The sequence below is a fragment of the Carcharodon carcharias genome, chromosome 20, assembly GCF_017639515.1.
Source record: "Carcharodon carcharias isolate sCarCar2 chromosome 20, sCarCar2.pri, whole genome shotgun sequence".
Classification (NCBI taxonomy): Eukaryota; Metazoa; Chordata; class Chondrichthyes; order Lamniformes; family Lamnidae; genus Carcharodon; species Carcharodon carcharias.
This window is the reverse complement of record NC_054486.1, coordinates 67,540,709-67,567,394: the sequence shown is the minus strand read 5'-3', so window position 1 is coordinate 67,567,394 and position 26,686 is coordinate 67,540,709. Positions and strand designations below refer to the sequence as shown.

At 39.3% G+C, this 26,686-nt stretch overlaps 1 protein-coding gene across 4 annotated transcripts in view; it reads left to right on the top strand.

Moving 5' to 3' along the window:
• The window catches only part of atl1 (atlastin GTPase 1), an 82,929-nt gene extending 60,310 nt beyond the window's left edge, over window positions 1–22,619 (top strand). The window contains exons 5-14 of one of the 4 annotated variants that reach the window (XR_005946261.1): window positions 1,039–1,089; window positions 1,182–1,238; window positions 1,837–1,929; window positions 8,614–8,752; window positions 8,938–9,065; window positions 10,528–10,584; window positions 14,786–14,857; window positions 16,071–16,502; window positions 20,864–21,069; window positions 21,976–22,619. Coding sequence is in view for 3 of the 4 variants with exons in the window: in XM_041214262.1 (XP_041070196.1) it covers window positions 1,039–1,089; window positions 1,182–1,238; window positions 1,837–1,929; window positions 8,614–8,752; window positions 8,938–9,065; window positions 10,528–10,584; window positions 14,786–14,857; window positions 16,071–16,502; window positions 18,462–18,476; window positions 21,976–22,083 (1,152 nt within the window). In the remaining variant the exon portion in view is untranslated. Of the gene's footprint in view, window positions 1–1,038; window positions 1,090–1,181; window positions 1,239–1,836; window positions 1,930–8,613; window positions 8,753–8,937; window positions 9,066–10,527; window positions 10,585–14,785; window positions 14,858–16,070; window positions 16,503–18,461; window positions 18,477–20,863; window positions 21,070–21,975 lie in introns of all 4 variants that reach the window. The other 3 variants (XM_041214262.1, XM_041214264.1, XM_041214263.1) reach the window with 3 other exon arrangements.
• The last annotated feature ends 4,067 nt before the right edge of the window (window positions 22,620–26,686 follow it).

The window sequence follows — 26,686 nt, the reverse complement described above, 5'->3', positions numbered from 1 at the left end:
TGTTTAAGGTGGCAGATGGGTGCCAATCAAGCAGGCTGCTTTGTCTTGGATGATGTTGAACTTCTTGAGTGTTACTTGAATTGTGCTTATCTGGACAAATGGAGAGTATTCCATTAGACTCCTGGCTTGTGCCTTCTAGATGGTAGACAGGCTTTGGGGAGTCAGGATGTGAGTTATTTACTGCAAAATTCCCAGCCTCTGACCTGCTCCTGTAGCCACAGTATTTATATGGCTGGCCCAGTTCAGTTTCTGATCAATGGTAACCCCCAGGATGTTGACGGCAAGAGATTCATCAATAGTAATGCCTTTGAGTGTTAAGGGAATATTGTTAGAGTCTGTCTTGTTGGAGATTGTCATTGTGTCATGAATGTTACTTGCCATTTACCAGCCCAAGCCTTAATGTATCTGAGGAATCGCAAACTGTATTGAACTGTGCGATCATCAGTAAACTTCCCTACTTCTGATCTTATGATCAAGGGAAGGTCATTGATGAAGCAGCTGAATGAAGATGATTGGGCCTCAGGCACTACCAGAGGGATTCCTGCAGCGATGTCCTGGGGCTGGGATAATTGATCTCCGGCAACCATGATCATCCTCCTTTGTGTTAGGTATGACTTCAACCTGCAGAAATTTCCCCTGCTCCCCCGACCTCCACCCCCAACAACTCCCATTGACTTCAATTTTACTAGGGCTCCTTGATGCCTTGATGGCAAAATGCTGCCTTGATGTCAGGGGCAGTCACTCCCACTGCTTCAGCTGTGAAAGTCAATGCACTGGTAGCTAACCTTGCCTGAATATCAATGGAAGAGCAGTAGACCCCTGTTTAATTTCAGGGCCATTCTCATCAGTTAGATAACTAGAATTCACATAGTGTTGACATGCTTAAGCCAACAGCCAATCACTGATTAATTGAGTCTCAGTGATACTTGAAAAATGGTGATAAAATCATTATAAACTTCCTTGTTATCTTATCTTAATAAAGCAATTACCATGTCTTATTTTTCAGAAATGTAACAGCTCTTATTTCACTTTGTCCAGGTATATAATTTGTCACAAAATATTCAAGAGGATGATCTTCAGCATCTACAGGTATCTGGACAACTAATAAAATCTATACAATGTAGCATCACCTCTGTGAGGATAATTTGTTCACTTCAGTGTCACTGTTTAATCTTCTTCAGCTCTTCACTGAATATGGGCGACTAGCTATGGAAGAAACGTTTCAGAAACCATTTCAGGTGAGAAATAGTAAATATTTAAACATTGCAAAGTTCCAGAAGACCAGTTTGCTGAATTAAATATTAATATTACCATTTATTATTGGCCTTTAAAAAAAAAGTAATTTCAGCGCGTCTCACTTCCTCCAGTGCTGAGCAGCTAGCCTGGAAGTCAGCTGTGGGGATTTTCCTTACATTAATTTTGAACCATCAAACTAGCGTATGTGCAAGAATGGTGCAGGATGATTTGCTCTCTTCAGGAAGGACATGGCCTCTGCTTTGGACATGGCTGTATTGAGAATCATATCCTTCTACATTCTAAAAGATTTTACTATGTAAATAGTTAGAAATATATTGATTTTAAAATAGGGGCACGAAATGGATTAAATATTGCTGAAACAACATGTATATGTCAGTTTGTTGTCTCTTTGTTCATGATGGATGCATTTGAGTATAAATTATGAACTGATTTAAATCATTTGCAGGATTGAACTTTTCTAACATTATAGTTGCTTTTTAGACTTCTGAAAATGTTTTAAATTTAGAGGAGAATATATTCTATCATAGTATCCCAGTGTAACAACTCTCATACTAAAGGTTCTTTTTTTTTTATATGCAGTCACTTATATTTCTAGTCCGTGACTGGAGCTTTCCATATGAATTCAACTACGGTCTTGATGGAGGCATCAAATTTCTGGAGAAACGTCTTAAGGTTTGTGGGATCTGGTCAGTTATAATCTAGTCAATTCTAAATAATTTGAAGGAAATTGTAGCAATGTTTTCCCTGAGCAAAAATAGGGTTGGACCAATGCAGCCAATACCAGATGTAGTCATAGTGGCCAGGATTTTGTCATCAGCATGGCATTCCCAATGTCATAACTGGAACTGTGCACCACTTCCACTTTCTTTTTGTCATTTCCTACATGATTATAATTAGTATTCATGGAATGCAAACGTATTACAATATGAACCTGCCACTGGCTGGTGTTATGCCGCAAAGACGCCACTGGATTTATCCTTACATCTCAACCTGCCAACGAGAAATTGAAATTTTGTTTACCACCTAATTATATCAACCCCCTTGCCACATTTTCTACTCTTGTTGTCTCCATAAAATCCCCCCTACAGTTGTCACTGTCTTTGAGCTCCAGTGCATAGCCATCTCATCTCTCGAAAGTAAGAGTACCCTAGTTCCTTACAGGGTAACTATCACTGAAAAGTTCATTGCACTGGCCTTTTGCCTTATCTAATTTTGTAGCTGAGATGATGGGCAGTGGGCTGCTCCTGGGCTTAAGAGGTAAATTAGAGCATCTCAGATTGATCCAGCTGTCTGATCTTTCTCTACCTGTCTTTCTCTCTTTCTTTCTCTTCCTTTCTGTAAAAAGAGTGGGAATAACATTTGTCCACAGAGTGTTCATGCACAAATATAATTATTTTCTAAGTAGATAATGATGAGATGGAATCCAGCACAGTTTTCTCTCTCAGAAGGTGACAAAGTGACCAAAATCTTAACCAGACTGCAGCATTTACTGCTACAGATGACTAATGTATTTCACAGAGATCTTCAGTGCTAAAATCCTTCTGTGTGCCAGGCAAGAAAGAGTGATGTTACATGATGAGCTGACTGGAAGCTTGGACATTAAGTAATGCACACCAAACCCAAAAGCATCTGCAAAACGCTGTTTAAACTAACCCAACAACTAATTAACTGATATAAGTAGCACTATGTAAACCAGTGCAATCTGCAATTTCACAGAAATACAAGAACATCATGTAGACAGCAGAAATCATGATTTGAAAATCTGTCAGTTATTATCACGAGAATAAAGGTAATAGAACTACTCTGTACACAATGGTAGGGTGACCCACTATTAATCAGAGATTGATGCAGGCTTGGGAGACCATTGGCTTGGCCATAAATGCCGTTTAGATACCCCACAGAAGTGGGGAGGATATCAGGAAAAAGGTGTCCAGCTTGTAGTGAATTGTCAAGGTGAGAAATGAACATGACTGTGAAAATGTAGCTGCTGTATATATACCTAATCATTGATGCTGATCGATCTGCATTAGAGTTGCCTATTCAGTTTGCTTGAACAATACGCTAAACTGATACAGTAATCTTACCAGGGGGTGATCCTGAAAACTATTGGATGGGGCAGTATACTACACAGGTGGCCTAGAAGTTGAGGGAAAATAACTTGTTTCTACAATTGATTTCTACATTTGTCTTTTTTTTGTTTCTACAATTGAAATCACACACCCTATCTGTGCCTTTGTGTTTTCTGTAGGAATGAAGTGATGACTGCATTCTGCTTTTTAACTCCTTGAAACAGGAACAAGCCCAGAGGCAAACATTCTGGAGGATTTCAGAGATGTGGAGAAAGTAGTACAGGTTACGGAAGGGACAGAGGTGGGAGCTAAAGAAAGGTCGGAGGCAGCTCAGTGAGGACCTAGTATAACCAATGTCTCTATTGGGTTGCTTCATGATTCAGATCTCATAGGGCCAGTTACAAAACAGAGTAATTGGGGCAGGCTTGACAGGCTGAATGACCCGCTCCTGTTCATATATGTACCTGTCAGTCACCTCCTTGCAGAGATGAATGCAGATATTAGGTACACAGTTGGGTTATGTCATGCAGCTCATTAGATTGCCATGCAACAAAAGTTTGCCCGAGGAAGGCCTGAGGCACAAAGCAATGAGTGTATTTGCAGTCATAAATGTTTTCACTTATGCTAGAAAATGCACCCAGAAAAAAATATTGAAGACTTCATTACTCGAAGGTATAGCTGGACATTACAATATGCTTCCTCGACTCAAACGTTTGGTAGGCAAGTTACTATATGGGAAACTATTCAGTAAAATCCTCCTGCTCGCGGGGGTTATGTCCCTGTGAATTCTTGCAAAGGGCAGAATCGTGAATGGTGAACGTATTTATAATGGGAGTGAATTAGATAGGTTCCAGCTATCCCAAAATTTGGATGTTAATTGGGCTTTTGCTCTCTTACTGAGAGACTTTCATGTACTGAAGGCACCAGCTGAACCTTTGCTGTTACACACGGTTCTCTCTCTGATCCAGTTTCCCCCTCCCCTTCCTCATTATTTATTTTCTTGTTTGTTTACTGAAAACCGAAAGCAAAAAGCACAGTCTGAGCCCCGAGCCAATTCCTTTCACTCTTCCATTACAGAGAGAGAGATGAGAAAGCGGAGTTTAAAGAACCAGGCCTCTATCTCACCCCCTCTCTCTCTCTATCCAAGGTATTGAAAACCTCATATTACTGTCCAATATGGAGAGAGTCTGTAATCCTCTCTCTCTCTCTCTCTCTCTCACACACACACACACTCCCTCCCCTGTTTGGATGAGGCGAGAAGCTGCCACCACAACAGGGACCTTCATTAGTTTCCAGGCTCGAGAAAGAGCCGAGAGTAACCAAAGAGACAGACTAACAATTGAGAGAAACATACACTGTTTCTATCTAACCTTCTCTCGCTTATACAAACATCTCTATGGGGAGAATATTCCCCATGTTGGGTGGGCCAGTTGGGCACGGGCGGGTATGGAGCCGATCGCTGCCTGCGTGGGTGCCATTTTACGTGGGTGGACCAATTAAGGCCCGCCCAGCGTGATGCACGGCCGGTAGCACTCAGCTACTTGGCTGGGGGAGAAGGGAGAGTTGGGGACAGCATGGACCTGCCTCAGGGTGATTAAGTTCATATTGAAATCTTTAAGTAACGAAAAATAAAAATTATTTAGACGTCCCCTGTTGTGACAGTGTCACATGAGTTGGGACATGTTTATGAATTGTTCAAAAAATATTTATAGATTTGAAAAAACCATCAGGCAACCTCATCCCGCCCGTGGATGAGGTTTACTGAAAAACGCAAAGGCTGCTTGGGCTCTTCTCCTGCCCGCCAACCTTAAGATTGGATGGGCAGCCCTGTTAATTATCTAAATTGGTACCCTAATGGCTTTAATAGGCCTTTGACAGTTCCACCTCCAGCATCTGCCCGTCGAACGAAAGATCTGAATGATGCGCGGTGGCGTTGGGATGCACGCCTATGTCACCATGCTTCATTTTACGCATCGGCGTGCCGGGCCCGCCCCTGAACGCCGACGTGAAAATTCTCCCCTATATAAACGTGTGCTCACTCACAGCTAGCCTGCATGTCTTTTTTGCCAATGTGGGTGTCAGACACACACGTGCAGAAAGAACTGGCTTGTTACAAGAACTTGTTGCTTTTAGTTTGTTTAAGTCATGGTCAAGCGATGATTTGGGGCCACAGTGGGAGATTGTGTGTACAATCATCTTTGCGCGGATAAATGAAATCACGAAAAGAGTCACGAACTCTGGGATTTTACTGTACTCAAAGCCATAACAAGATGCAATCTGAAACTCACAATGGAAAATTCATTCATTGCATATTGTTGTTCTTGTTACAGAGAAATGTAGTATGCAACAGAGTACTGAGTAATGAACAGGCAGCAAGCCAGATCTCACCTCCTAGAGAACGTGATAACTTAAAACATTGAATGGGTGGTTACATAAATACAGGCAGAATGCTCAAGATGGCTCAGGCTGTCTGGTCTCTGCTGTTAGTTTCACAATGCTTATTTACACATGTTAAGTGGTTTCAAGAGTTTATGATTTTTGTTATTGATAAAGGGCCTGGTTAATTGACACATTTGTTAGCTTATAGTTTAATGACTTTTTTTAACGTCAGAGAAAATTATAAATTATAATTCCTGATTATATAATTTTTTAAAACTTTTTTTTTACACACCCAGCTATACCCTATATTGGTACTAGGCAGTGTATGGTGGGTCAGTGAGCATGGAAGTGCTATAGCTAGGCATGGTGGCCATTAGGGAGTGGATGGTAGGGTAGTGCTTGGCATGAGGGGCCATGGGGGGTGTGTAGGGAGAATGAGGTGGCATGGATGGAGCATAGGGAGTGTTTGAAGGGTGAAAGGGTGTGAGAGGTGAGGGCTGGTGGGCCTTTGTTTTCATTTCAACTGGGACAAAGTCCCACAGTACCGAGGTGGACCTTTAAAATAGCCTGTCTCAGCACCCGGCAGCCCCTTTGGCTGCCTCCAAACATTTTTCTGGGTTGGCTGGCTGGACTTCAGCTGCACCCGCCCCCTGACAATGAAGATCCTTCCTTTGTGGACGTTTTCTCCTAAGGTGGGTGGGCTGAGCCGGGAATTTTCCTGGTAGACTTCCACTACCTGACCAGAGGATGAAATTCCAGGCCAACATATGACTTCTTTCTCATTACAGGGGAAAAAAAGGCACATAACAGAAAGCACTGGGCTGGCTGAATCATGGATTCTCGTAGACCTTTCGGAAAGCCTGAAACAGATATATCGGACAATTAGAAAAACAAGATATGCTAGTGAAAGTATCACAAAATGGAAACACTAAAGCAAATCACACTTAACTCTCAGTACAATTTCACTATTATTTAATAAGGACATAACAAATCGTCTTTAATGGTGTAGTCATTGTTGTTATCTGAAACTCACATTTTTCAGATCAACAGCAGTAATAATGAAAGGTTGATGCAGAAAAATAAAGTTGAATAAACCATAACGGCAGGCTTCATGGAAATAATTGCTCAGTTGTAGCCTGGCAAATCAGTGCTGCTTCCCACAGTGGTTGCATCACTTCTATTAACGTCACAAATCGTGCTGTTCCTACACCATGGCCTATTGCTGTTTTTGCAGCATAAAGCACACTAGCACTATCCTGCTTGCTCTCTCTAGTCAGTTTGTAGTTCATTCCTGTCATGTTAAAATATCAAAACTTATACCATAGATCACAGCGTATAAGTCGACCCAACATATAAGATGGCACCATTTTTTTGGTGTCAAACCTGGAATATAAGTCGACTCCTCTTTTTTTGCTAAGAAATATTATCTCACATTAGGCTTGGGCCTTAATTTTTCCCCTCAGAAATGCATGTTTTACTCACTTAAAAATCAGTGCATGGGATCCAGCAGGTGATATGGGCTATGTTGTCAAGAAGGTGTGGAGTTTAAAACATGCCCACACGGAGCAGACCATGTGTGGCAAACAGAAATGGGTCCTCCAGCAAAAAGAATTAAGTATGAAGCTAGTTTCAAACTAAAAGTTACAACATTTGCTAGCTTGTCAAATAACTGCTGCAGTGAGGGAATTTGGTGTTAGTGAAAAACTGGCGTGAGGTTGGAAGAAGAAGGAATCCACCCTGAAGAAATGCCCAAGACCAAATGCATCATGAGAACAGGGACCAGCCACTGGCCTGATCTTGAGAAGAATGTATCAGAATGGGTCTTCAACAATCGTCAGAATGTTTACATCATCACCAGAAATGCAGTGCTTAACTGGGCCAAATCAATCCCTGAGTCCAGCAAAGATTTCAGACCAGCAGCTAATTGATGTAGCCACTTTATGGAACAAAAATGTCTTGTGTTGTGGCTGAAGACCAAGATCACTCAGACTACCAAAGGTCTTGATGCCAAAATTACCAGTTTCCAGCGATTCATCATCAGACAATGGCAAAAACACAAGTGCACATTATGTCATATTGGCAACATGGATTAAACGGTTTTTAAAACATATTGATTGTGGTTGAAGATATCCTTGTAGACTTAATTCATTCAATAAAACATGCTACATTGATTTAATTTGAATTACTGGTGTTGTGTTTAATTTCCACATTTCAAAATGGCAACGACGTACAACACCTTGGTGTTTAAGTTGACTTCCATTTTTGAAAGGATTTTTTGAGGTTTTATAGGTCAGCTTATATGCCGTGATCTATGGTAATTTTAGAATGCCAGGTATCTCCAGGTTCATCGCTGTTGTGCTTTATTGTATACTCCTTGCCGAGGGGTTCAAGAGCTGTGTAGCAGTGTAATGGATAATATTTCAGTTGGTTAACTTAAAGCCTAAAGGAATCAACCTGTGCAACATGGTACATTGAAATGAACTTTTCTAAGCACATTTACATCATTGGAGTGACAATCATTTACTTCAAGCAAAGAATTGCAGATACTGAAAACAAAAACAGAAACAATTAATAGTTCTCAGCAGGTCAGTCAGCATCTGAGAGCAGATACATTAACAATTACAACCAAAAGAAAATACATAGACACAGAATTCAAAAGGAACAGAACAAAGGAAATGAGAAAAATAGGCTCAAGTGAAGTAGCAGGTATTCTGCTTCCCCTCTAATACGTGCATGTGTCTGGGTGTGGTTGTATTTTTCATCCGTGTTGAAACTGCATCTTCCATTTTACTGTTCAGTGAATTAAAAGCAAGGGCCTAAAATTTCCTTCAGCTACTTCTGGATAGTGGAGCAAGTTTTACTTGTGTTTGATGTTTAATTTTTTTTTTCTCATCCAAACTTATTACAGATTTCAGAAAACCAGCACGAGGAGCTACAGAATGTCAGGAAACACATCTATTCTTGTTTTACAAATATCGCCTGCTTCCTAATGCCACACCCTGGTTTGAAAGTGGCCACGAACCCCAACTTTGATGGACGGCTAAATGGTACTGATTCAGCATTCATTGCTCACTTTAGAACCATTTTAAAAATGCCTTCACTGACTTTTATATAATATATAAAAGTTAAAGATTTCTTTTTTTATATATATTTCTGAAAAAGTAATTTGCTAATGCATAAAGATAAATATTTTTAATCAAATCCTTCAAAGTGTTTATTTCATTTTGCTTAGAGATAGATGAGGAGTTTATAAAACATCTGAAAGTGCTGGTTTCTTGGCTTCTGTGTCCTGAGAACCTTGAGTTGAAAGAAATCAATGGGAATAAAATAACAGGTCGAGGGCTTGTGGAGTATTTTAAGGTAACATTGCGGATTATGCTTTTAGTTGTAGATTGATAATATTATTGAAATGGTCCTTTTTTCCTAAATATTGTGAAGTTGTGTTCTATTCTGGTCTTCCTTTGGAGGCATGTCCACCAAGAAACCTCTTTTTGTTATGCGTAAAGTTTTCACATGCAAGCTGTACCCAAGTGTGAATGTTATACAGAAACTTGACAGAAAATGCTTCAAGTTATTACTGGAATGTGATTGGAACTAGGGCCAATATCCCTGGGTTCTCCATTTTGATAGTTTCTGATCCGAGAGTTGGGAGGAAGAAAAGGATGAGTAATGAATAGAAATTTAGATTGAAGTGAAGCAGAACACTGAATTATTGTGGACTAGTTTTGCACTTTTTCAAGTGACTGCCTTAAGTGTGGAACATATGGAGAACAGCTCACCAATCAGGGAATGGCTGAGCCTAAAAAAAAAGTGTAAAAATGTTAATTCAAAAGGAAGGATTGGGCCCTGATCAATAAAAGGGGCATAAAAACCAGCAGAGCTCTGATCATCAAAATAATTTATTGAAGAGAGCAATTCAGCAGTTTTTTGCTGAATACAAACTTTGACTTAGAAAAAGGCTCTAAAAGTCAGTAATAAGTCTTAGCAAAGGGTCTTGCCGACAGAGTCTTTAACCATAGTTAGGGGCTGGATTTTACAGCTCTCCACCAGGCTTATTTTTGATGGGGGGGCATGTAAAATGAGAGGTGCCCAGCCCATCACCATCCTGCCCACCGCTGAGCTCTCCCCCATACTATGGTGGGCGGGCAGGTGCTGAAATCAGCAGCCCACTTGCCATACTTAAATAAATAATTGAAGGTCAGTTGAGCTCGTTTCCAAGCCAATTGACCGGGATATTACGCTGCCCACGCCATAACACGTTTGGCTTGGACATATGGGCGAGATTGGGCAATCCATTTTTGAAGCCAAGTTAAAAAAAGGTGGGAAGGAAAGGTGGTGGGGGGAGGGCACATCATTCGGGGTGGGGCTGTCATGTGCTCATTGTGCCATTATTCACTGTGCTTCTCCACCAGTTTTATGATTGGTGCTGGTATACTGGGTTGTTGTGATTGAGCATTACAACCAAGCCCAACTCCATCTTGTCCCCAGTCAACATTCACACATGCACTTCTGTCAGACGCCACTGACTAGTGTTCAAGATGAGAACCCTGGCCAATTTTGTTTCACAGACCATTGAAGTCAGTTGTAGCACTCCAACTACCCTCAGCACAGAATGCAAATTGAACCTGTGCCTTTCTTTGCGTGTATGATGGAGACCACTGAATCATTGTGGACTCATCACCTAAATCTGACATTTATTATCATCCTTGATTCCAGCTAATAATACTTTTTTCATGTTGAAAATATGACATATCAGTTTAATTGTGACTGGCTGTTATTTACTTGTGGACCCAGACTTTTTCCTGTTTGAATTTTACCATAGGCATACATAAAGATCTATCAAGGGGAAGAACTACCACATCCCAAGTCCATGTTGCAGGTACTGTAGCTCCTTTACTAATATTTTTATTTTCTGCACATCACTGTTCCATGCTCTCTCTTTGCTTTATAACCTTGTGCATGTCACATACAATGTGTGCAATTGTCTTCATCTGTTTCACTCAGTAATACTGCATGGCAATTGCCCGCAAAGCAAGATTAAATTAAAATGCAATAATGAGTTCCTTGCTGAAATGTGCTTTTTTATGTTTGGAGATGTAACAAATTTGTAGCAGAGCGTGTGGTGCCAAAGAATTAGCAGATGTGGGTTCAAACCTCCCTCCACTAAGTTCCTGAGCTCGCCTGCCTTTCTCAAGAGTCCTTAACAGAGACCATTTCTCAATTGGGAAATGGGGATAGGACAAGAGGAAGAGGAAATAACAGATAAGTGGATGGGAAGCTGCCACCATACTGCTCCTGTCAGGCAGCCAGTGGTGTCATTGGCAGTGTAGAAAGAACCAGATGCCACCTCCACCCTTTTCTAGCAGAAGTAGGATGACCCAGGGGAACCAGCAAACTGGGAAGAGGATGTGTATTCAATAGGAGAATTTATACCCTGACAAAAAAAAGCAAAATTGAATTGCGCACTATGTAAACGTACGTGATTTCAGTACAAAACGCACAGCCAAGGTTATGGTAACGTTTATAGATTAATTTAATCAGAGAGGCATTTGATTAGCCTGAACAACTGATAAAGGTTATAACTGGAATTGTGTCACTGCCTTTCTCAGCAATGTGTGAAGTGTCCTTTCGTTACTTATAGCAATATTTCTTTCTTATCGTAACCCTTCCAACCTCCAGGAGCCATCAGGGCGGTAGCTGCTGCTCTGTCATATCGAGTTCCCAAATCTGGACAGTGGGCTGTGGTGTCATGTATAACCTTGTAGTGATATGATGGGCTGAATTTCAAAGGGTGGGTGGGGCATATTGCTCGCGCGCCCCACCCCCATGCGCTGCCCCATTGCAAAAGCCGGATGCTAGCCGACTGATTTTTAAAACAGCCTGCCCCACAATGATAATGTGCTGCCAGTGGACTAAATGAGCAGAGAGTGGGTCTTCTGCCCTTTCAGTGGGAGGAAGTCCCACTCTGGAGAGCTGCCAGTCAGTCAGCTTGGCTAATAGCCCTAGCAGGCCCAGCAGTTACAGAACTGAGAAGTGGGTGCTGCTGGGACTGCAAGTGAGCTCCAGGATGAAGACAGCCAACTGTGGTGGGGCGAAGGGTGGGGGGGGAGGTGGTGGTGGGTGGGGGCTGCCCCAATGGGCACAAGGCATCCCCCGAATGATGTAAGCCCCTCACCTTCCTACCACAAATGCCTTCTCGGTCCTGCCCGCCTGCCCACACCAACCATATTTTAGAGTGTGCAGTGTAATATTTGGGTCAGTTGGCTTGGTAACAAGTTCAGTTGCCTGTTAATTATTTATTTAAAAATGCTGGATCGGCATCTGTCCACTTCCTATTTAATGGGGACTGGGCTGGGGCTGGGCAGGAAGGCAATGCACAGCTACCTGTCAGATTTTACATCTCCCCCCCCTCCAAAACACACCAGTAAAATTCAGTCCAATTTTTCAAAATAAACGCAAAAGCTATTTTAAATGAGGACAACTTTGTTTCTTGAGTGATGAATCCTACCTTCCACATTTGATATACCAGTATAAAACAGCTACAAGACAGCTGAATAAAGAAGGATTGATAAATTATATTTAAATTGATCTTTGTGAAAAATACACAGGTGTTAATTAAGGCATAAATATTGTATGAAGGACATTAAGAATCAACCATGCAGTTCGGAAATGTAATTACATGTAGGCCAAACCAGGTAGGGATATCAAATACCTTCCTTGAAGACATGAATTAGCGAGTAGGATTTTTATAATAATCCAAAAACTTTCATGTGCATTTTATCTGCTGCCAGAAATGACCAAATTATTCAATTCCACTGGGCCAAATCTTCTGGTCTCCGGATCATCGGAGACCATTCATATGACTGAAGATGCACGTCGGGATCCTGTGGAAGTCCTGATGCGCTGACCTACGTGGGAATTGCCTGGTAAGTTTAAACTTCCAATGGGCAATTCCCCTGCTCCCCGGGGCCCTCTGAAGTACTGGACTTAACTGAATAGTTACCCAAGAAATGTTAGACGGATGAAAACCTAGTCTAACACCAGGGTAACTGACACCCCTGTCTACTCCCCAGACCATCCAACTATCCTTCCTTGACCAGAACCGATTATCCCCTGAGCCCCCGGATACCCCTGCGATCTGACTAACCTCTCGCCACCACCCACAACCACTCGACAACCACCCCAACCTGACCTGACTCTCCCCCCCGGGCCTGACCTGACAACCTCCACCCCAACTACCCTACCTGACCAGACCTGACTGCCCCACCCCCTCCCCCACACGACTTAACTACCCCATGTTACTACCCCTCCCACCTGACTACTCTCCCTACCTGACCCAGCTAACTCCCCCAACCCGTGTCAACCCAACTACCCACCTCACCTAACCTCCCTATCCACCCTACCCATTTAGCCACATCACCCACCCATCCACCTTTTCAGTTACCTACCCTACCCACCCACCTACTCATTTACTCATTCACTCATCCATTCACTCACATTCAATGACTGGTCATTTAAAATTACCATATAGCAGCTGGTGTCATAAAAGAGGGCTTGTCCTGTCTTCCCCCGACCTGCTCCAAGGAACACTGTGCATTTGTGAAAGCTGGGATCGAAAGACCCCGGAAGAAATGCACAGCATCTTCGAGTCTGGGGAGTTTATGAGCGCAGCAGCGATCCCATGATCATTGCTGCTGCTCGGAAGGTTTGGGCCACTACTTTTCCACTGAGGTTTGAACTGATAACCTCTGGGTTACTGGTCCAATACCACAGCCACTACTACAATACCCCCATAATGTAGAAAATGTCATACTGCTGTCTTGGAGAGTACGGTCACGAGAAAGCAGTCCAAATTTTCTCATTCTGGTGAAGTTCAGTAATGAATGGATGTAATGCCCTTGGTGTGGGCCCAGTGCCAGGGCTGAATGAGTTAAATTGAGAGTAAGTTGCACAAATATGGCTTGCATTGCATTGTGTTGAGAAGGGGAGCACGATCCAATTGGAGTGTGTAAAATGATTGAGGGATTTGATTGGGTAGATGCAGATAAACTATGGGGAATTCCAGAACAAAAGGGTATAATATTACAATTAGAGCTAGCCAATTCAGCAGTAAAATCAGCAAACACTTCTTCACACCGAGAATATTAGAAATCTTCAACTCTCATCTCCAAAAGGCTGTGTCTAATGGGTCAAGTGAAATGAGATTGCTAGATATTTGTTAGGCCAGGTTATTAAGGGATATAGAGAAAAGAGACAAATGGAGTTGAGATACAAATCAGTCAAGTTCTGTCCTATATCTGCGCTAATGATGAGTCCAAAATTTACAGCAAATTCTGTGAGCTTATTGCATACAATTTTTGGTGATCACCTGGTTTCTGTTATTATTCATAGCTCCATGTGCAGCTTTGGACTTGTGAAGGGAGATAGCCTAAAGGAGACAACCAGAAAATTGCAGTTTTAGGTGAAAGATAAAGAGATCCAGCTACTTATTTAAGTGGGAGCGAGGAGGTCAGTTTTCACCCTTCACACGTCATCTAGTCTACTGTCACAAATTCCCTTGCGTATTGGGGGATCTGATGCACAGTTCCTGACAGAATGAGATGTGTGCATCCTAGTAGTGGTAGAATAATGGCATTTAGGCCGAGAATAGCTCTGATCCTCTCAATAGGCCTCTTCATTGTAGCATTCTCATGGTAATCAGCCAATCCATCGAGTCTATTCTATACCATCGCGGTGCAACTTATGAACAGCATGATCGCTACCCGTTCCCAACAAGGCACCTACAGAGTCTCTCAGAAAAAGCAAAAGAAGAGAAATACCCTGTGGTCCAGGTTTGTATTATTGATTGCTCATGGTACAATTAGTCCATCACTGATATATATCTCAAGGTATTAAAAACAAGTCAAACCTGTTTCTGTAATTTTAGGAACTTATCCTAAGGCAATTTAGCAGACTTATAAAAACTTGCTTTCATATAACTTCTACTGATTCCTGATAACTATCATTTGTTCAATGCACACTCACAAAAGTTAATTCATAATTTGATCTAACCAATCTTTTTGTTCCTTCACAAAACTTAGGCCACAGCAGAAGCTAACAATTTAGCAGCTGTAGCAGCAGCCAAAGACTTATATGGTAAAAAAATGGAGGAGGTAAGGACTCTACATCTCATAAACATTAAAGAATATTGTTTCAATGTCCTTCAAGGGCTAAAGGTTTAATTTAAACTGAGTGCATAATTGTGGGGGTGGAGGGAGATTTGCTTGAATACTATTTGCAAATATGTTTGAATCTAGTTTTACTGATCGATTTGGCCAATAGCCCAAATTCCCATTATAATCGGATGATTCAGTAGCTGATTTCCTTGTGTTAGGCTGCCAGGCATTTTAAATTCCTAATTAATCAGCTGCTTTCCTTCTCCTCTTAGTCAAGTTCATTTAATCCCATTGATTGTGTCTGCAATGGGTGCTCTGCTCAGCACGATCAACAATTTAAATAGCTGAAGTCGGATTTGGCCACCAGAATTTAAGGTTTATATCTACATGGTAACTACAAACAAATCTCATGTACTTGAAAGCAGCTCAGCACCACTTTCTCAAGGGCAATTAGGGATGGGCAATAAATGCTGGCCTAGCCAATGACGCCCACATCCCGTAAATGAATTTTAAAAATCTCATGAATGGCAGAAAAATGTTATCTATGCTCTCTACATTTTTTGCAGCAATGCAAAATTGGAGGAAAGTTTTTGGAGTTAGGTTTCAATATGACTAAGACAGTAGGTGGAGACTGGCTTCGTGATCCAATCTCAAACCGCTTGGACTTAACAGCATATTTTGTATGATTCCAGAACAGTATCAGGTCAGGATTAAAAGAAAATGGTTAGAGGTCCATGTGGCTCTTCTGGGCACTCTATAAATCTAAGAAAGTTATTTTAATTTAAGACAGCAATTTCTTTTGTCAACATCATCAAATCATTCATACTGTACTGGCTGGGTCTGGAGCCCTGCACAAGCATGCTAGCAGATAAGGAACCGGGAACTGGGTGGTGCGGTGAGAGGCATTGGCCTTTCACACTCGGGATGAACATTTCCTCTGACTGTTGGTGATAAGCATCATATGTGAAATGATTTGACGCAGTCTCAATTCAGTTCCTCGTGGGCAAAGGCTTACAACACAAAACAATCTTGAGCTGTAAGGCAGTGTTCACTGCTCCTATCCAGCATTGAAAGAAGGTGGAGACCTTCTGTGATATTTTTAATCACAATGTTATTCATGTACTCGCAAATTTAGTACAGCTTTGATTTTAGTAATTATTGTAGGGTACATTTTTATTCCTGTTTCTTACAAATATGTTTTATCCTGTAGATTTGTGGAGGAGACAAACCATTCCTTGCACCCAATGACCTCCAGAGCAAACACTTGGGACTCCGAGATGAAGCTGTCAAATTATTCCGTGGAGTTAAGAAGATGGGAGGAGAGGAATTCAGTCGCCGTTATTTGCAACAACTGGAGAATGAAATTGATGAGTTGTACATAAACTACATAAAACACAATGATAGTAAAAACATCTTCCATGCTGCCCGTACACCTGCCACTCTATTTGTGGTGATATTTATTATGTATGTAATAGCTGGAGTGACAGGATTTATTGGGGTGGACATTATAGCTAGTCTGTGCAACATGATAATGGGGCTGGCTCTGATCACTCTGTGCACATGGGCATATATTAGATACTCTGGAGAATACAGGGAGCTTGGAGCTGTCATAGATCAAGTAGCAGGAGCCTTATGGGACCAGGTAAGTGTGTTGCAGATTTTTTTTCTGTACTCTAGTACACTTAAATATTTCTGTGATAGTCTTTTGCTGTTTACATGACATGGAATTACTCCAAACAGCTTTAAAATAGAGATGCAGAATGTTACCATACAGTCTGTAACAGTGTAACATTATTTCCTTTAATCTTTGAATTATTATTAAGAAACTTGGAATCTTGGTTTTGAGATTTGAATATTGATACATGCAAGTTGTTAGAGTATAGTTTAGCAAAATTTGTTTCTGAGCAGCACTGTGTTAGCTTTCCTGATGTTTTAATTAAATTCATGGTTAAATTTTAACATATTTAAAATGTCAACCCACTTCCTGACAGTGGGTCAGCTGCCTGTCCCTTGTCCACCTGGAGTCCAGCTTTCCAACATGCTCAGATGTTTTCCTGCAATAATCTCCCAAACACATTCGATCCCACATGCTCTTCCAGATTAAAATTTCCCATCTGTGTTGTGATAGCTGATCTTAAATGGAGTGGGGTGATAAGTGGTAGGAGCAAAACTATTGACCTCAGTGCCAATAGGCCAGGGTTCCTTCTCTGGATAGCTAACAAGTAACCACTGTTGGAAGTGGGCATGTGGTTCCTGGGAAGCATTAGATCAGAGAGGCTGTGACCCCTCCCTCCCCCTAACAATCACTGCCAAGATTCATGCATGGGAAATTCACACATGACTGAGGTGTCAAAAGTGGACAGCATCAGTGGAACTTTACTCCTGCAAGGAATTGAGATCTTCAGCAGAACAGGGGGAGAAGGAAAAACATGACAGAAAAAAATGAGGAAAAGGTGCTGTGTTTTACTTCGTTTAGTTTTATGCTTTACAATTATAATCATAAGTTTTCACTTGGTGCTTTGCAGCTGTTCAAGGTGCAGTCTTATCTTCCTTAGTTACCAGACAGAGGGAACTTATTGTCAAAATTCTTGACCATTTAAAAGAGGGAGTCAGAAGAAACTGATATAGCAAAAGTATTTGTGGCCAACAATAACTTAGTTATATTTAACAATAAAAAAGTAATACAGTAAAACTAAATTGACTGAAATATATATATCGAAATCTACAGCTCGATCATGTCCGATAAACATCACTTTATCAGATACAACAAACATTAATATTTTTCTAAAATTTTCTTCAATTTGTTAAAAAAATTGATAAATCATACCATTAAGACAGTGCATTTGTGTTATTGGGTGTCATGTGGGATTCCTGCCCATGAGAAGGGAATAAATTTCACATCTCAATCCAGTCTTAATTGTCCTCAATGGAAAGGTTTTATCAAGTCATTTGAACCAGTGGATGAAGATCCTTCTGTCTTAGAAGAAGGAAAAATGGATTCAACAGATTTCTTACTCAGGAAGTGCAGCTGCTGCAAGAGAATACCATAATGACACGAATAGCAGAAATGCCTAATTGTAAAGCTCAGACTGTGTATTAATTTCCTTGTCTGAAGGAGGGAGGAATTGGGCATGGATTTATTTTGTTGTTGGAGATGCAAGGCAAAGGACCAAGGCAGGTCACTACGAGGGTGAAAATAGTAGAAAAGAACACAAGATAAATCAGGATGTCATGTTTAAGTAATGCTAAAGTTTGGGCTTGAAAGCCTGTTAAAGCTTAGGAGGAATAAGAGAGGCACATTTAGTGAACATGTAGCTCTGAAGAAAAGTTGTGAAAATTGATATATAGAAAGAGAGAGGGAGAGAGGGACAAATTGGAACAGTAGGGATCTTAGAGGCAGGACAAAAAGGGAAATCAAGTAAAAATGCACCTTAAAAGATCTCATTTATTTACTTAAGCACAAACCATAAGTCTATTTGTTGTAAATGCAATATATAGAAAGTTAAGGATGTCTATTCTTTTGCATGCTATTTTAAAAAATTGGTACTCAGCTTAGCTTTCTCCTTTCAACACTTTCTCTCTCCTTTCTGCAATTCCATAGGGAAGTACTAATGAGGTAAGCCTTCGTTTTATGCACTATCTTGCAACAGGCTGCATCATAAAATCAAAAGAATTTCATTGTGCGTCAATCTTTTGCCTGCATTTTCTCATGGATTGTATTTATTAAAGTCATTTTCAGCTGGTGTTGGTGCCTTCCAGCAGATAAACATTTTTACTTGATAAGGTTTCAGGTTTGATAAATTTTTGTAGAACCAATTTTCTTCTGAACTCTGTGCAGTATCTGAAAATGTACAAGGCACTTCTTGTGGGTCAGGAGGAGCAGGAATGCTCACCCCACCTCCCCTTTAGAAAACAAATTTGCAGAACATAATAGAAAATACTCATTCTGGTATAATTGTATTATTTTCTTTTTTGTTAGCAAAAATTCATATGAATTTTGTCCCTTAATTCCAGAACGATTCAGTTCTAAGTCTATTGAGTTAATATCAGATATAAACTAAGAACATTGCAAATAGGTGCTGGAGTAGGCCATTAGACTCCTCGAGCCTGCTACGCCATTCAGTATGATCATGTCTGATCTGATTAGGCCCTTAACTCCATTTTGCTGCCTGGCCCCCATAACCCTTGATCCCCTTATCAGTCAAAAATCTGTCTAATCCAGCCTTGAATATATTCAATGACTCAGCCTCCACTGTCTGCTGGGGAAGAGAATTCCAAACATTAACCACTCTCTGAAAGAAGAAATTACACCTCAAGACCCCTTATTTTTAAACTGAGTCCCCTAGTTCTAGCTTCCCCCATGAGTGGAAACATCCTCTCAGCATCTATTCTGTCAAGCCCCTTGAGAATCTTAAATGTTTCAATAAGATCATCTCTCATTCTTCTCAACTCCAGTGAGCAAAAGCCCAACCTGCTTAGCCACGCCTCATAAGACAAACCCCTCATCCCAGGAATCAGCGTAATGAATCTTCTCTGAACTGCTTCCAATGCAAGTTTGTCCCTCTTTAACGATGATTCATTCTGTAAACTCCCATTGCATTTCGAATGGTAATACACTTACACATTAGACTAAGTAAATGGAATTTAAACCTACCTGATCAAAGTGCAAATGTTAAAATTATGTATGTATGTTTAAAGATCTCCCCTTTTAAATGTATTGCTTCCCTACTTCCCTTTCAAAATGCCATCATTCCAATATGACAGTGATGCACCTTTCTAAATTTGGATCTGTTCAGCAACAGACCACTCTTTCTAATATCCCTGCATTGTTTTTCTTTTCGAGTATTTATCCAATTTCCTTTTGATGGTTACTATTGAATCTATATTCACCACCCTATAAGGCAATGTATTCCAAAACATGAATTCAAACAGTATAAATAGAGAAAAAGTGCAAACATTAGTACTCAAAATAAAAACAAAAATTTTGTGCATACACAGCAAGTCAGTCAACAACAATATACTTCACTCCCACAGTACCAGTGGTGGTTTAGTAGCCACATCAATAATCCTGTTGTATGATGGCTACATTAGTGGGGCGAGATCAAAAAGAGAGCTTCTTATGTAACAAAATAACTCAAAAGCTAGAAATAATTTTGTAGTAGATATAGTTGCAGATTGCAGGTTTAGAACAACTCTGTTAATCACGTTAACCAAGATAGTTTAGAGAGACAGTTTGACAGGCTTGGCTGAATTCACATTTGAGAGAAATTCTGAATGTCTAAGCCAAAAGGGGCAACAGTTATTCATGGCACACTTGGAAAAGTGTTTCAGTATATTATTTGATGTTCTGATTCATAGATAATGCAGGAGAATTTCAAGCTGATAAATTGTAAAAAATAGGCTTTTAGACATAAATTGTATGAAACAAATGTGAAAAGGTAATTATTACATTATTGCAAAATTAATTAACTATCTTAGGTAGGTGGCCATCTTTTAATAACTGCTCCCCTCACATTACTAGATCCACTAAACATAGCATTTTTTTTCAAACATGAGTACTTATTTTAAAAAAGGGCTTGCTAATGAGGGCCTCAATATAAAATAGCTCCCATTATCATCTGTTGCTTAGCTCAGTTAGTTAGATGGTTAGAATATAGATCAGATTTATGCCAATAGTTCAGGGTTCAATCCCCATTCCAACTGAGGCAGATTCAGGACCTGATTCTGTGCACCTTTTGGGTTGAGAACTGAAGAAAAATGATCCACTATTACTGATTCCCTATTGTAGGCCAAATCCCACAGACTGTATGAAGAACTTAAATAGTAAATTAGTTTAGTTTTGCTATCTTAAAATGTGTGAAAAATTATTCATTTGTATGGATTCACTGCACTTGGAGTTTGACAGTTCACTTTTATGCAATCTTTTCAGTATGGAATACTTTTTAGTTAAGCTTTTTGACCATAAAGAAGTGGTTAATCATGTACCTATTTACTGCACTTCAGCTGGAGGTGAAGCTGGTACTTCCTGCCATGACTGTGTAGACCATTGTTGGCCAGCAGGGGGTGCTGAGATCATTAATTCAAGACGAGCATGACTATCAAGCCAGCATCATTTTACAGTAACTCTAATGACTCTTCAAACAAAAAAAGGCAGTGAACTTTGACATGACATAAGTCTGTGAATGCATTGGCTAGTACCAATATAAAAGGTCACTGGTTTTCATTTGGAAAAACTTTTCTGAGTGACTAACAAAAAGCATGAAACTAATTTCTCAAAGGTTATCTTTATTTAAATATACCCTGTTACTTAGTATTATAGATTCAACAAAGACATCTGGTGTAGGCCTGTTTAAACATACAGTATTGTTCACTTGGAAGCTTTTACCTATTTATTTTATTCTCCCTCCTATTTGTTAGCAGAAGCATCTACCCAGCACCTCTCCAGCACACAAGGAAGAACAGGGAACTCAATCTATGGAGAGTCATGGCTCCAATGTCCAATGTACCATGCCATTGTATCAGATTATTAAATGATTTAAATATTATCAAATAGTGTACTGATCTTATAACAGTAACACACCTCATCTATACTATCTTACCAGAGGTTTTAAGGCATTCAGTGTCTCTTTGATTGGAGAAACACACATCTATATCCACGACAATTGAAGTTAGCTGATGTCTTTTCATCCCAGCAAAATACAAAACAAAACTGTATTCCCTGCTATTCCACAGAAATTAATTTCCCTAAGGAAACCTGGCAAGTCAGATTTGTTCTGCTTTGGAGTTACAATATGCTAGAAGTTTTACTGTTTGTAAATTAAGATACCATCCATTCCTACTGTGCATATAAACCTAAATAATCAATCAAATGAAAATGGCATAATCATTCAGGTGCTTGTAAAACTTAGGTTGAGCAGCTATATGAACACAGCACACCTGTTAAGTGTCTGTTTAAATCATAACGAGATTGAATCATGATTTTAAGTCTAATTTAGTTAAAATGTTTCTAAACAATGACTTAATGGTTCTGCAAATAGTGTTGATTTAACTACACATTTTATTTGATTCTGCTGGTTTCTCCGAACATAATCAAAGTTGTTTTTGTATCCAAATAGGCTCTTTTCAGGCTATATGATGCTGCTACAAGCCACAGGCATATTTATCACCACACCTTCCCTGCAGCACAACCAGAAACCAATGCAGACACCAAGAAGAAAAAATGATTCGATGGATTCCTCTCCTGCACATTCACAAGGGAAATTTTTTGTTCATTATTATTGTGCATTCCCATGTCACTAATCCAAGAAGTGCTATATAAATGGAAAGCCAATGATAGCTCGTAACGGAATGAAATCACGTATCAACACTGAACACTGTGCTGGCTTTCACTTATAGTTATGTTGCAAATTGTATTGTGAAAATGTGCTAGTTTGCATGATTTTGTTAACTGTTGATATATGAGTCAAATTTTCTTCCATCAAGAATGTACAATTAATGTTTTTTAAATCGCTTTAAAGAACACCTGGTATTTTTTTCTTTCAACTGAACATTTGTCTTCCATAAGAACTTTAATTTTCAATTTAAGCATTGCACATTTAAAACATTTACTATTTATTGAATGTTAAAACGTTTTGAAACTCAAATTTTCTTTACTGTCTTAACAGATTGCAATATAGTATATTTTAAAAATCACCATTTTTGCTCATAGCTACAGTCAAATGTTTCCACATGTGTAAAATAAATTTGTTTTATTACTATATGCTAGCTGTCCTTAACAAATCATTTTGTATGTATGCGTTCTTATAAAATATTCAAGTCAATTTTAAATGCAACATTTGCTTCAGTTTAAGACCAAAAATAGCAGCCAGCAAGAGCAGATCAATATGTTAGTGTTAGTTGTAGCAAAAGAGCACAAACACACTATGTATAAAATCTAAGTCACCTAGCTGCTGAATTCTTTAAAAAAAAGTCCTATAATAATGGCTCCTGTGAACGAATGTAACCCTGAATTTCCAGAGAGCAGGTTGTTTCTCTCCATGGAAAACAAAAATTCAAATCATCTGTCAGTCAAAAGGTAAAGAAACTTGGTGTGGCTGAAGGTTTTGAAATTCCTATAAATTTCACCCATCACCACCAAAAGTGATTTTAACTTGTAATGAAAGTATATATGTCCGGGTATACAGGAAATCAAAACTGAATAAGTCTCCAGGTAAAGAGTTCTGCAGTCTGGTGCTGTTATTTTTCAGTCTGTTGGATGCTAGCAAAAATCTACGTAGACTTTATGTTATGAGATTTTATAGATTTTAGTCAATCACTATAGGAGCATTTGCTGAAATTCACAATCTGAAATATGATTTCCATACTTAAAAGTAATTATTATAGTCCTTAATCTCTCATCAGATGAAAGTCAGGGCCTCCTTATCCATACATAGAAAATAAGGAAGTGTTTTTATAATGAAATCTACTGTTCGTGATTAAGAGGTTCTTTCCCATTCTATTTGTACTGTATCTCTTTTATGAGTGGCTAAGCTAAGAACTTGGTTGCTTCATCAGGGGAACAATAAAGCAAGAAACGGCAAGATATTAGGGTTGTTATTCTGGAAGGATGAGATCAACTGGGCCAATTCATCCAAATTGATTATTTTAAATAATTTGATACATTTATCCGTTCTACCTTTTCCTCCCTCATGAGCTTTACAACTGTTCATTCTTACACATTATTTTTCTACATGTTGTTTATTGTTCATCTGATTACCTCTTCTAGTTTGCTTTATTTCCTCACAGCTTCTTTTGCTCACGCCAAGTTCTTCCTCTGCTTCATCAATTTTTTAATAACGTTTAGAGATCGCTGCAGTAACATACCAATATTGACTGCTAAGAGCAGCAGCTCTGAGAGGTTCCACAGAACTGAAGGTAAATGTGGGAATCGGATTAATTTAGCAGTTCTTTCTTACACATAGGATAAATTAACAATAGCAGAAATGCTGAAAGCTTGTTATGTAATATGCCATATTCACAATGTATGAAAAACTAAAATCTTTGAAGACATTTACAAATTTAAAAATGAAGCTTTGCTTCAGTTCGGTAGATTCAAATCATCCAGTAGGTACTTCTAATACCAACTGTAAAATTATTGCACAAGGGCTTTCAATATAAAGTAGTAGCACTGATAAAAGTTATTATTTTCTAGTAGAAATAGAAGCAAGATTGAAATAGTTGTAACTCCATACCAATGTCATTTTCAGGTTATAGGAAATGTGGAGAGATTTATACACAAGCACATGAATTGTTTGCATAATTTTAACAAAATTAATGAACAGAAACTGATAAAATTCTGCAAAGGTCATGAAAATTGTGCCATTGTTTTCTTAGATCATGTCACAATCTGGATAGTCTCAGTGGATCACTTGGTCACTAACATTGCAAATGTGCCATAAAGCTTCAAAGCCTTAAGAGCCTAAAAGTACCATATCCATGAATGTTTATATTATAAATTTCAAAAGATGATAATTTAACAGAAATACTATTATTGCACTAATTTGAGTTTATCAGTTTAAGTAAATACAAAAGATATCCCAGTGTCTCCTGGAAACAACAGTAAGTATTTGGAGTTTTATCTGTATTCCTACCCAATTTAATAGGTCCAGTTTAAATGACATTTCAGATTATCTGTTTGTATTAGTGTGATCACATTCTTTGCACTTTTTAAAAATTCAGTTTAAAATATGCAAGCTGAAATGCAGTTAAATTCTGGCAAATATTGTAATGATACTGCAAAAACTGCAATTTATTCTTGCCTTATTGTATATGTTATAATCATTTGATAAATAAATAGTACTATAGTGATCATAACTGGTATGCCATATGATTTAAAACAATGAATACATTGCATTTTAATTTTATAGGCCTAGCTATGTACATGAAAACATTTATAAGTTATTCTATTTATCCCTTCTGTCCCTCTCTGAACATTAACTACAGCTCTTCAATTGTGGATTATCTAATTTAATTGATCAAAAACAATTTTACACATCTATTTATATCAAGTGCAGCCCTACTTAAAATAATAGTTCACAAAAGTTGAGTCTTAGTAGCAGATGATGCAAAGTTATTCAACGGTTTGATCCGTGGAGTTGGCCTGATTAAGAACTAGATTGAGATTTTCTGAGACAATTTCAATTAAAGTCCTTACAACAATCCAAGAGGCAATAGCTTTTTTACAGGATCCTTGATTGGATTTGAACCGAGGTAAAAGGTCAGTGAGCAACCCTGCTGCCATTATAGCATTCACCCTGCAATCCTAGCAATCCTGCCAAATTGCAAACTCTTCATTTTTTGATGCCGGACAGATGAATAAAGTTACCCTTTTAAAAAAAAAGTAACCTCTACATCAAACCTACTTTTAACTTATTAGGATGAGGGATAATAGAGTCTTTAAAAATAGAACTGAGGTTGGCAGGATAGGATTACTGTATAACTCTGAGGTACTTCTGCCTCTGAGCCCAACAAAGGAGCTTTGGTCTTTAACCTGTGCTAAGAAGTAGCTTATCTTGGCAGTGCCGATGATAGGCATGATAAAATTGGCTGCTGGAGTGTCTGCTTCAATTTGCTATGCATTAAAGCTTCCTGGAAGTGCATGAGGATAGGATTGGACACAATTATAATGCTTTCCCCAGTTAAAACATCTGTTACGTTACTTAGCATCAAGGCATCAAAATGACTAAAGGGCACCTGCTGAATTACTATTGGGCAGGAATTGTAAGCAATGAAAAAAAGGTCATTCAGTCCTAGGATATTTTTGTAACTTATTGAAAAAAATGCTGCTCTTTCTATTACTTCAACACCAAATCTTGTACTCCATGTCTTGTAACTACTTTGAATATGCTATCCAATTCATGTTGCCTACACTGACCTCCAATGGCACCACCAGAGTCTTCAGCCCACAAAGGGAGCAGAAACCTGGTAGATGGAGGGCTTAACCCAAATTTTGCCCATGCCTATAGAAGCACCCAAATAACACCCCATTAGCTTTGAGAATTTCATCCCCTCAAGTGTGTTGGCTTAAATAATGAAATCTACCATGAAGAAAGTCCATCCATTGAGTTGGGCTGACATACTGGTTCAGGGTCAAAAAAATCAAGCATGTACAGATGAAAGAACAAAGCTTCTTCGCATAAGTGTCTCTGAACACATGAACAATGGCAGGTGGGAAAGACCCCCTGGTCCATCCAGCTTATCCCACATAATTGTAATACTCCGTGCATCACAATATTCATATTCCCCATGCGCAACCATACCATTCCTGCAGAGAGCAAAAAAAGATCACTTCCCAAATTAATTGGAATTTTAAGTCTGGGAAATTCCTCTGACCCTCCCCACCTCCTGCCCAGGCAATCAAAACTAGTCCAAGTTACCACTCTGGCCCTGCTAATTGTCGTCAGTATTTCCACCCCAACCAGAAACAGATTCAATTCAGGCTGGAAGGAATTCAGCAAATCCGTTTTCTGCTAAACTAGGTGCCCATTCCACTGTTCTCTGGGAAATGAACCATTTCCTAGCATCTAACCTATAAATGGCATTATACAACTTAAAATTCTGACCCCTTGTCCTCTCTAACTTATTGGAACAAACTGTCAACCTAAACACAATCTAATTCCACCATTTTATAAACCTTCACCAAATCAGTAAAGACCAGTATTGAGAGCAGGATTGCCAATCTGGCCCTTACCCCCAACCCTAAAATCAATGGTTGAATTATTAAAGAGAAGTTGAAAGGAATTTATTGCAGGATAACCCTTAACTGATAGAATGTTAATAATTATCGTA